Raw genomic sequence first — 12,216 nt, forward strand, 5'->3', positions numbered from 1 at the left:
AAAATTGTCAGAGTTTAGGACTTGATGCTTCCTCTTGGAACATATTGGATGTTATATTTGGAGAGTTCCACCTCCTAAGATGCCATTCTTCATGCCAAATCTAGTTTCTTCAGGACTTGTCGGACAAGATAGTTAGTGTCATACCCTAAATTTTATCCCACCTAAAGTCATTCATTTGTAAACATTCATTCATCTGCATCTCATTGTCTGAATTGATGATCATTTAGTCATGAGGGTTTCATGTTTCGTACATAATTCAGGATTAATAGTCAATTTGCTTGATTTATTTATTTTGGTCAATCTTGCATTTTTTTTATTATTATTATTCATTACATATCCATAACCATGATTTCCCATTAGGTTTCCTATTTAAAACCACATAATTACATAATTGTGCATTGATGCATATACATTCATACACTATGTTCATTCGTAAATTTATGCTTCCATACCTTTTTTATTACATGTCCACATGTGTTCATTATACTTGTTTCACATGAAGTGCTTGTTAGCATGGATATTTAGATTTGGTTTGGAATTTCATCAAGTTTGACATTATATGTTTAGAGCTTTTCCTTTACCTTTTTTTAGAGAAATTTCTAATAAGGGTGCCATGATTTTTTTAGGTCCTTAATTGTGACATGTCTTTTTTAAATTCAAGCAAGTTTCTTGTGTGCTAATTAGAAGTGGTAGTAATAATTTATGTTTTTTTTTAAGTTCAAAATTAAACCATGGAGTAAGAAGTAATTATAATTTTTTTCTCTTAAATAAATCTAATTTTTCTAGTAGTTCCATAAAAATTGACATTATAATTTATTTTCTTTTTTAAATTTTTAAAAAATCTTTTATTTTTATTTTTCTTGCTACATTTTATAATAGTTGTTTTAGTTTTAAAATATTTTTTTTCATTTTATATTAAAAAGCATTGGAAATTACAAAAAAATATATTACATTTAAATTTAAATTTAATTTGCCTTAAGTTCCATATAAGTTATTACAAAAATTTTAATAAAATCTGTTAAAAAAAACAGAGTTTTGTCTTGTCATTTGAAGGGTCCCTTTCCACCCACTTGTCCTTTTATCCTGCAAATTTCAGAACAACAACTTGGCATATTTACAAGAAACAAACACAAGACATTGGGGTCAAAAGAAAAAGCAAATGCAGGTTATCACAATTTCATAATTATCGGAGTTTTATACCAGTTGATCAAAACAAATTCTGATGTTTCAAAAAGTAGCCAATTTCATATCTAACTTTGTCACTAAACGGCAAATAAATTCCCATCACTGTAAATCCAAAAAAAGGAAGAGATAATTTCAACAGAAATTAAAAGGGAGGAGAATTTGAAGGAAAGCTTAAGGAAAAATCTCAACAAAAAAACAACAGCAAAACCACCAACAAAATTAACATTGACACCATAAAAACCATCAACAAAAGTAAAGTATCAGATTGTTACTAAACCAGTGGATTTTCATAGATCGAGCAAGGAGGAGAAAAGTGACTTACGATTACCGTCGAATCAAGGTATGTTCCTTCGTTTCCGCTTTTGATCCCCTTCAACGGTGAGGTTGTCTGTTTCGAAACCGTAACACCGTTGAATCAAGTTGTGTATCGCTGGATTTGTGAGTCACGGTTGTATGTCGCTGAATTCATGAGTAACAGCCACGCATTTGGCCGAATTCGTGAGCGCCCTAGCCGGATTCGCGAGAGGTTTGGTCGGATTCATGAGTGGCGTCGCCGGATTCGTGAAAGGCGTCGCCGGATTCGTGAGAGGCGTCGCCGGATTAACGTGAGGTGGTCGGAGATGAGATATTTTTTTCGTTTCATGATGTTGTGTGGAATAGTGTTGTCACTGGGAAAGAAACGTGAGCGGCCGTTTAGGATTAGGGTTTTTTTTTCTAGGATTTAAGTGGTGATGAACTGGGTCGGATCCGATCCGGTTCGCTTGGCCCATCTTCTTTTTTTTTTTTAATTTTCTTTCTGGTTTTCTTTGTTATATTAATGAATATGATACTAATCCCATCAGCTATTTGTGGTCTAGTAGTTAAGGTATCTCTTGTTTCCCATGAGGTTTTGAGTTCAATTCTGGGTATCGCAGATTTTGAATTCACCATTTTATTTTTATTTTATATATAATTGTCATTCTTTATTTTATTTTATTTTCGTAACTTCTTGATTTATCTTAATCATTTTGTATCCTCTATTTAAATCAAATTATTTTAAACACTTGTTGATTTTTATTTTATTTTCATTTTTAAATTTTTAAGTGGGACAAAAAAAACTTATTTATTTATTTATACTCGACTTATTTTGGGGTCTTTTATATCAAGTCTTTTTTGAGTGTATCCATTCAACTTCCATTGATTTCAAACTTCTATGTTTCGATCATTTTAATTTAATTTCAAAACCTTTACATTAGCATTTTCTTTTAAATCTTTCTTAAGTGAATCTGAAGAAAAAGATTACCCTGGATGGAATATCCAGTCGTAATCCCGAATATTAGGCCCAAGTTGTAAGAGCTTGTAAGCCATATGTATTCGTCTTCTCTTTAAAACACTTGTAATTATTCAAACTTTTTTTCTCAATAAAATTGGAAGAAAAAGGTTACCTGGATGGAATATCCATTCGTAATCTCGAATATTAGGCCCAAGTTGTAAGAGCTTGTAAGCCATAAGTGTTCGTCTTCCCTCCAAAACACTTGTAAATATTTAAACCATTTTCTTAATAAAATTCGAAGAAAAAGATTACCCTGGATGGAATATTCAGTCATAATCCCGAATGCTAGGCTCAAGTCGTAAGAGCTTGTAAGCCATAAGTGTTCGTCTTCCCTCCAAAACATTTGTAAATATTCAAACGTCTTTTCTCAATAAAATTGAAAGAAAAAGATTACCTGGGTGAAAGGTCCAGACGTAATCCTGAGTATTAGACACAAGTTGTAAGAGCTTGCAAGTCATAAATACTCGTCTTTCAAACTTAAAAATACATCCAACTAATCAAACTATTTTTCGCCGCCGTGCGATTAATAAAAAACCTTTTTCATAAAAGAAAGACATCTTGTCTTAAGGTGATGCAAAGCAATGCTTCGACCATAATTGTTGAGTTGAGATAAGTGACATTTTTTCGAATGTTGATTTGTAAATCCATTCGATGTGTGGTATACGTCTGCTCCTCATTTGTTTTGGGTAAATCAATGTTTTCTTCGATTAATACAATATAGTTTTCGCTAAAATCGACCAAGAAACAAACATTTTCTACCCAGAACTACGTAAGCCTTGAGTTCTCTATTGAGATACGTAGGAGCAGGATTGCGAAATCTTGTCAGACCCATTAATAAAAAACTTAGGTTTAGTCCCCTTCGTTGCAAAATCCAAAACATTCTTCTCTCTTCTGTTCTTTCTTTCCCACCTAATAACTGGAGAAACCTAACATTTCCAACTAACACTAATGCGCACAACTAACCTAATGGTTCCCGTTGAGTACAACGGACGTGAGGGGTGCTAATACCTTCCCCTTGCGTAATCGACTCCCGAACCCTGATATTGGTTGCGACGACCATAATCATTGTCGTTCTTTCTTGGGTTTTATCGATATTTCCCCTTTCCTTTTTAGGAATAAATAAAGTTCGGTGGCGACTCTGTTTAGTCCATCATGCGAGTGCGCGATTGCGCTTCGCTAAGTCGTGTTCTCATTTTTTCGAGGTGCGACGGTTAGTTTTTATGAGAACTTTATGACCCTGAAGCTATGGTCGAAGCTTTCTCACCATGATGACGAAGGCCAAATCTAGATTCTTGATCTTCCAATAACGGGTTTCGACGCCTTTGAACACTATGCTTACGAAATATATGAGCCGTTCTGACTTATTTGTCCTTGGACGAGTAATGAGCTCATTTCCTGATCTGTTACTAAAAGATAGAAAAGAAATGGTGATCTTTCCCTCTAGCGAGTGAAGATGGATAGAAACGTTAGGAATTTTTTTATTTTCGAGAATGCTTCCTCGCATTCTCTGGTCCACTCAAACCTCTCCTTCTTCTTTAGGGAGATAAAGAAGAGGAAAAAAGCCTTATTGTCCACACAAGAGTGGAAACTAGATAGGGTGGTAAGGTGACACGTAATTGTTGAACTTATTTGACATTGATGGGGCTTCTCATGTCGATGAAATCTCGACATTTACTTGGATTTTCTATAATGCCTATCTTTGTCAGCATGAATCCAAGGAACTTTCATGCCTGTACCCTAAAAGAGAGTTTGGCGAGGTTTATGCGCATGTTGTACTTGTTGATTGATTGCAGGACGTCTTCCAGATCCGTAACATGGATGTGACCTTAGGTAGATTTCACTATCATGTCGTCAACATAGATCTTTAGGTTCCACTCTACTTGGTGGGAGAACACGACGTTCATGAGTCATTGGTTGGTAGCACCAACATTCTTGAGGCCTAAGGGGATTACCTTATAGTAGTAGTAGCCACACTTCGACATGAACTCCGTCTTAGGCATGTTGAGGGGATCCATTATAATCTAGTTAATGCCCAAATAGGCATTCATAAAACTCAATGTACGATAGCCTAAGGAACCATCGACCAGGAGATCAATATCAGACAAGGGATATGGGTCCTTAAGGTAGGTTGTGTTGAGATCAGTGAACTCCACACACATCCGTAACTTATTTTTTGCTTTCCTCACTAGCATTATGTTGGCTAATCACGTTGAATATTTTGTTTCCTTATGAACCCGACACTTGATAGATTGCCTACTTCTTTATTCATGGTGACTCTCTTCTCCTCCCAAACTTTCCACTTCCTATGTGCCACTGGCTTGGCAGAAGGGTTAACGATGAGGCGATGACACACAAATCTGGTGTCTATTATTGGCATGCCTAAGGGAGCACAAACAAATAAGTCAATGTTTCTAGTGAGTTGGTCAACTAACTCGCACTCTTATTCCTCGGTAAGAAAAGTGTCTAACTTTATCACATAATAGGCTGAAGGATTTATCTGGACTTCCATTAGATCCTCTATGGGCGTAAGTCTCTCATTGTCCCCTACTAGTCTAGGATCCCAATTATCAGTGTCTGTATTCAATGCTTCAAGGAGGGGGACACCCACAAGGGTGAGCCCTTCCTTTCCCATCACCATATTATTCTGGTAACATTCTTGGATGCTTTTCTGATCTCCTTGAACTGTCCTGACTCACTCATTAGGAAACGGGTACTTTAGTGCCAAGTACCGGGTGAAAATAATTGTCCATAACCCATTAATGGCAGATCTGTCTAAAATGATGTTATAGGGCAACAAACCCTCCATTATGAGGTAGTTAACTTCAATCGCCTTTGAGTTTGATCCCACGCCGCAAGTTGTTTCAAGGTCTACGTGACACCTTACTTGCATATGTTCACCTGACAAGCTTACTAACGATCCTTGGAACACACTGATGTTGTTGGGATCGAGCTGGAGTTTTTGAAATATTCCTAGAATTGGATGTCAACTGAGCTTTCGGGGTCTATCAAAACTTGTTTGATATCCCAGTTGTTGTGTTGCATAGTGATGACTGTGAGGTCGTCATCATGAAGGAGGATTCTGATGGATCGCTGTTAGAAAAAGTGATATTGACCATTGGTTCTCCCTAGTAAGCTTCAGAGAATCATGGGGATATCACGTTCACAATCAACATTTGCCCGACATATTTCCTTCTGGAGGAGTTAGAGCTTTCTCCGTCGAAGAAACCTCAGACAATGATGTTAACCACAAAGTGTGAGACTTTGTTGCCATATTCAAGGGAAGGTGGTGAGGATGGTAATGATGAAGGTGTGACGCTTTGTTGGCCTTCTTCAAGGGAAGGTGATGGGGATGGTAATGATGAATGTGTGATCCACATTAGTTTTACCCAGTGGACGCCATTGTACTTATCAAAAAGTACAGGATTTCGTGGTACCCCTAAGTTCATAGGGGTGTCTAGAGGCCTTAGTATTTTTATGGTGGTTAGGGTTTGCCCATGGCTGCAAGAGGCTTTGTTTGGTGGTGTTTATGGTGATGAGAGAGCAAGCTCAAATGAGGTGAAATTTTTTGTGTTTATGCGTTAATCTGGGTATGTGATGATTTGTCTCCTTTACCCTAAGGTTAGTGTATTTATAGGGGCACTCTAGACCTAGGATTTCCTTGGAAATGAAAATCGCCCACTCAGTTAATAATAGATTATTGAATCCCTATTTTTTTAAAGAGATATGGGTTAGATTATTAACTATGATTTTTCTCTGACCGAGAAACATTTTTTTTCTCAGGTTTCTCACGATTTGACGAGTAGGGAACATTCATGGCAAATCAGATCCTAATAACAGACGACAAATGGACGTTGCCCCTTAAAGACAATTGGCAATCCATCGTTCTTAATAAATCTTTTGCAAATATATCCCTATAAATAATATTGATTATCACCGATTCATTTAGTCAAAGTTTCATTTATCTTTATGATGTAACTTCTTAGATGAAGGTGAAGTAGTCTAAGGCACGATAAAAAATACTTTATATATAAATTTAGGATCAAGTAAACAAAAGGATTACATAAAACGATATAATTAAATAAACATAAGAATTGAAATGCATAAAATAGGTCTATCACCAGCCATTATAGTGTTTTTTCTTACTTACGTCATTATAGTTTTTCTTCTTATGTCATTATAGTACTACTCCATGCTAATCTTCGATTAAATAAATAAAAGTCTATGCTTAAATTAGTTATAATGTTTTATATTTTAATAAGTAAAGTATAACACAAAATTCCTCTAGTTTAACTAGCTGTTTTTATTTCAGGTTTTAATAAAGATAGCTTGTCATACACTCGATAAAAAAAGTATAGACAAAAAATATAAATATATTAGAGACGTGAAGAAGCATTGGGCTTTGTTTATTTGTTAACAACTCCACGTCTCCATGATTGGCATATTCCATTCACGATTCTTCCAGACTTGACTTTGATAATTCCCTATTATGTTCACTTTTTTCTTTGTCTCATTAGCAATGTAACAATTTCATAAAAAAAAAACAAATTACAACACTATAGAAATGCATGAACTGAACTAATTTGCATCACTAAAACTGAATTAATTCCCTATTATGTTCCTTTAATCTACTAGTTCGCACCCTAAAACTTAACTAACAATCAAAATATAATAGCTACGGAGAAGTACCCCATAGAACTTCAGCAACAACGGTAGCAGTTTCAGCATCAGAAACACAAGCTTTTCTAACTCTCATCAATATTTCACTTTTCAAATCCCTTTTCTCTCTTTGCCTCAACCCTTCCCCAACCTCCAATTGCACTGAAAATCTCGTTACACAGTTTGCAAAATCACTGTTCCTTCCATTATTAACCTCCGATCTCTGCAATTCAACAAGCTTCTCCACAACGCCTTCTTTCAACATACCTTCAACCGCTTCCTTCCTTCCGTAATAGCCAATCTCAAGAACACACTCCATAGCTAAAACGCTTAATTTCGTCTCGTGAGAATTTAACAACGCTATGATTTTCGGGATTTCACCGTTTGATTCGATTTCATCAACGATCGGTGACCTAATTGATCTGATTAGAGAACAAAGAACTTCGATTGAACGAACGGAAGCGATGTCAATCAAAGCTCGAACGGTTGGAAACATACAGAGTTTACCGACGAACACGTCCTTGTTGAAGCGGATCAACGCAGAAATAGCGTTCCCGGCGTGTTCGCGAATACGGTGAGAGGATTTATCGTCGAAGAGAAGCGATTCCAGGGAAGAGAAGAGTTTGAAATTGAGAACGAGTTGTTGTAACTCCCGGTTGAAGCCTTGTGAGACTCTGTGAGAGAAACGAGTTAAAAGCAGAAGCAACTCGTTTTCGTTGTCGTTGTTGATTGTAGAGACGTGACGAGAGAGGGTGATGATTGTTTCGTGGTCGATCCATGTTTGGAGTTCGGATTCAATGGCGGCTGCGAGTTTGGTGATGGAGTGAGTAGCAAGGGGACGAGTTAAGAACGATTTGAGACTCGGTTTTGAGTTGTGAAGCGAGTCAATTAGTGTTTTGAGGCGGTTTAGGTGTTGAGAGAGAATTGAATCGGTGGAAAGAATTGTTTGGAGTTGGAAAAGTGCTTTAATGGAGGGTGAATAATCGGAATCTAAAAAGTGATTATGGTGTTTTTGTATATTGTGAGAAGCTTGTTTAAGAGCTTCGAGTACTTGCATTAGTTGAGCTATTGGGATGTTGTTGTTGAGCTTTGAGTCTTGTTTCCATGGATATTCTTCTTGATCCATCGATTATTATTAGAGGTTCCCCAACTACAATGATTTCTGTGTTAATATATATAAATCAGTCCAATTAAGTACTTCCACGAAATAATCAATATTCCAATATTATCTAATCTTCTTCTTTTTAAGTTTCTTAATTGACTTCAAATTAAATATTTGAAGTAAAAGAATAGTCCTACTTTAATAATTTTATTCTTAAAAAGCATTTATTTATTATTATTACTATTATTTGACGATTCAGATGGATGACGTCAAGATAACTTGTTAAATTTATATTTAATTAAAAATTACATGAATTTCATATATTAAATTATTATTATATTTTTCTTCTTTTCACTTTTAAAAATTAATCCAGTTTGTTATCACCCATTTGCATGATCTAAGTTCAAATTGCATATCTTTTTCTCAGATATGATAAGATTGTTATGGAAGAAGAAAGAAAATGGGTTACACGACTTGTTTTGTTTTTGCCAAAACAAGGAAGCACCACTTTAAAAAAAATATTGAATCATGATTGCAAACTTTCGTTTCATTTTGCTGTTCCAAAAAAAGAATCTCAATGTTCTTCACCTTAAGGTCAAACATAATCTTTTTTGAATAATTTTTGCTTCACTTTTTTACTCAACAATCATTATCATTACATTACTCAACAACTTCATTCTTGTAGTTTTAGATTCTCCAAGGTGGAGGGTTTCACCATTACCAACCAAATGAGCATTGCTCATCTTCATCTACGACATCAATTTCAGGAGGAGGAACGGCGATTGATGCTCTGCAAAATCTGTGTCGCATGTTAACAATTGGGACATGGTTGCACTTAAATTATTTTTCGTCTGCGTCGGCATTACTCTGATCATCACTACTTATGAATTTGGTTCAGAATCAGAGTTTGCATCCACTTTCAGTTCGGGATCAAGTGCAATAGTGTTTGATGGTGTGAGTAGCAACAACCAAAGTTCTTTAAAAAATTCAAATCTAAATGGAATATGATGACAATGAATTATGGGAAGTTGAATTTGATGACAATGAATTATGAGAAGTTGACATAATTAAATGGTTATGCGGCGGTTTCAAGACGTGATGGCAGTGACGGCGTCATGCGGTGGTGAACGGGTGAGTTAAATGTGAATCATTTTGCAACAATCTTAAACTGGTGACATCGATAGTGATGAAAACCCCTCCGCGAAATATTTCATGAAGTTCACATGACAATACTTCAATGCTCCAATCGTTTTCAAACCCAGATAGATACTCCAAATAAATCACTCTCTAAAAACAACTCTCCAACAGATCTGCCAGATAATTTCTGGTGTAATTCAATAGTTGAAACTTGTAGGAACTAAAGATTATAAATTATGGGGGCGATATATTAGTTTATAAATTAATTGTGTAATATATATAATTTATTTTTTAAAAGAAAAATTATACATTATTTTTGTATCTTTTATGATATTTAATTTTTTTAAAGTATTTAATAATTTTCTTAATTTTTTTATAAATTTTATTAAAAAACATTTACAGTCTAAAAGGATTTTTCACTGTCAGTTAATATTAGACGTTGGATATTGAAATAAGTTTGACTTTTATTTTAAAAATCTATAAAATAATACAAACGGATGATGGCGATGAATCGACAATGTAAATCTTTTTATACTGCAGTGCATAATAATTAATTCCATTTTTTATTTGTGTAATTTTCTCAATTTTATTATTAACAAAATTATATATTTATCTCTCTATATAAATAATTAATATAGTATGAATAATTATTTGTGATATTTAGTGATGATATCTTAATTTTAAAATAAAAATATATAAAATAAAAATTATTTTTAAAAGTTTTACTAAATCTTTTTTTGAAATTAAACACAATCAATTTAACTATAATTTAATTTTAAAATACACTTTCAAAAAATTATATATATATATATATATATATATATATATATATATATATATATATATATATATATATATATATATATATATATATATATAATGGTAATTAAAAAATGAAAAACATTGTGGGGGCACATGCCCCCACTCTCATACACTTACCTCCGTCTCTGATGATAAACCATTTTGCATTGAATCGTTTAGTAAGATGAACCATTTTTGAGAAACTATTTTGCAGTGAATCATTTCGCCTTCGAATAGATGAAACTTGTTGGTTATGAACAATGCATTTGTTGGATATTTGAATACGATGAATAGGGCACATTGTGTGGTTAGTGAAGATGATGAACAATGCACATTGGTCCTGGATTGTCCTTTCCCATAGTTAATGCAACCTAGAATAAGTTCACATGAGTAAAAAAAGTTCATATTTTTTTAAGCTAAAAAGCTTTAGCCCATTAAATATAAACAAAATAGGAGGTTACTTTTTCCACCTTTAAGGTACTTCCCCACCAGCGAAAAAAGTTTAAACTGTCTGTAGCGTCCGGATATGCATTTTTAGACGTATCTTTTTCACACACATTTCAGATGAAATTGCTAAGAAACTCTTATCATGTTAAAATTTAATCCGAAGATGCATCTCTATCTGCATAAAAGGTTAATCCGAAGATGCATCTTTGTAACATCCCTTAGTTCAGTATTTAGTGAGTTTTTCGGAGAAACATCTCCGGAATATCTTCGATTTAGTTCAAACCAAAAGCAACCAGGAACGAAGGCAGAATGGAAACCAACATAAATTAACACCAAAATAAACATTACATAGATAATTGTTAACGCTAACATAAATATAACATTACATTTAATTATAAACGGGTGGTACTGGACATTGCAACATCCTTAGAATATCTTTGGTAGATCTCGCAATTGTTGCACCCAATTCAATCAGACCCTTTGTTGAGTAACCATCATTTGTCTTCAATTCAAGCATGGTGAACCATATCTTCCCTTCATTGTCAATCGATGGCGAACGGTACTCGAGCTTGACAACTCTCTGATTTTCTAGATATTGCAGAAGAGTTCAGTTTGGATTTCAGATCGATGAGAAGTATGTTCTCGGATACCCTAAATTGAAGTTGAGGATTTGCTTAATTAAAATACACAAAGACAAGATGGGGATATATATTCATTCTGTTTTTTGTAAAGAAAATGAAATGAGAGATCCTATTTATAGAAGTTGTAGATCAATTAGGACTTTACAAACCCTATCCTATCAGTAGGACATATTTCAGATATGCATTTCTGTATACGCCCTATTTTTTTCAAAAATAAGGGTCTTTACGGAGAAGCACATATGTATAGTCCATTGTTTTGTTTTTTAATAATTAAAAGGTGTGTCCGGAGATGCATCTTCGGACCCATCCAAATCATTGTTCATACATATCCAATGTATTATGCAGTGCATAATTTAGAAACACAAAAATTATTCAAAAATTACCACTCAATTTTGTAATATTATGAATAACATTACATACAAAATATAAGTTACATTGTTATATTAAAACTAAAATATATCAAAACATGTGTCACTACCTAAATCTATTGGTGGTTCCTTCTTTGACCTTTCCTTATTTTCTTCTCTTTCAACGTCGCTCAACCTGATGAACTCTTCCATCCTTTTCAGAAAGTGATATGGAAAGGTTTCAGCAGCTTGGGTGAAATGTGCTGTCCATTGTGGTGTTGTCTTTGGTATAAGCACTACTACAAAATATACATAAGGTAACACAATATTACTACGACCATTTTATTAACCGTAGTAATATCTCATTTTTGACGCGCATGTTTTTATTTATTTTAGTAAAACACTTTTCATCACGGGTCCTAGTATCAACCGTGGTCGTAGAGTATGGGTAACAAGCTTTGAATCTCAACATCAACATTTTTCTATTTTTTCAATAAAAATAAGCATGTGTCCCTTATAATTTGTTGTTATATAAAAATTGAAAGTAGAATAACAACGATCATTTCAATCAACCATGGTTATATTTTT

At 34.1% G+C, this 12,216-nt stretch overlaps 1 protein-coding gene and 1 long non-coding RNA gene across 2 annotated transcripts; both read right to left on the reverse strand.

Moving 5' to 3' along the window:
- Positions 1–945: 945 nt before the first annotated feature.
- On the reverse strand, positions 946–2,084 carry LOC127073487 (uncharacterized). Its single transcript, XR_007785773.1, has 2 exons — positions 1,508–2,084; positions 946–1,083 (listed from the first exon to the last, which is right to left on the reverse strand). It is a non-coding gene; the product is annotated as an uncharacterized LOC127073487 (long non-coding RNA).
- A 4,695-nt stretch (positions 2,085–6,779) lies between these two features.
- Positions 6,780–8,331, reverse strand: LOC127073486 (uncharacterized). Its single transcript, XM_051014643.1, has one exon. The coding sequence runs from the start codon at positions 8,277–8,279 to the stop codon at positions 7,170–7,172; it is 1,110 nt and encodes a 369-aa protein (XP_050870600.1). The 5' UTR covers positions 8,280–8,331; the 3' UTR covers positions 6,780–7,169.
- Between the last annotated feature and the right edge of the window lie 3,885 nt (positions 8,332–12,216).

This window comes from Lathyrus oleraceus, chromosome 4 (assembly GCF_024323335.1).
Source record: "Lathyrus oleraceus cultivar Zhongwan6 chromosome 4, CAAS_Psat_ZW6_1.0, whole genome shotgun sequence".
Lineage (NCBI taxonomy): Eukaryota > Viridiplantae > Streptophyta > Magnoliopsida > Fabales > Fabaceae > Lathyrus > Lathyrus oleraceus.

Bases quoted from the DNA above. Each gene is read 5' to 3' on its own strand.
- LOC127073486 (XM_051014643.1), bottom strand. From the start codon at position 8,279: ATGGATCAAGAAGAATATCCATGGAAACAAGACTCAAAGCTCAACAAC.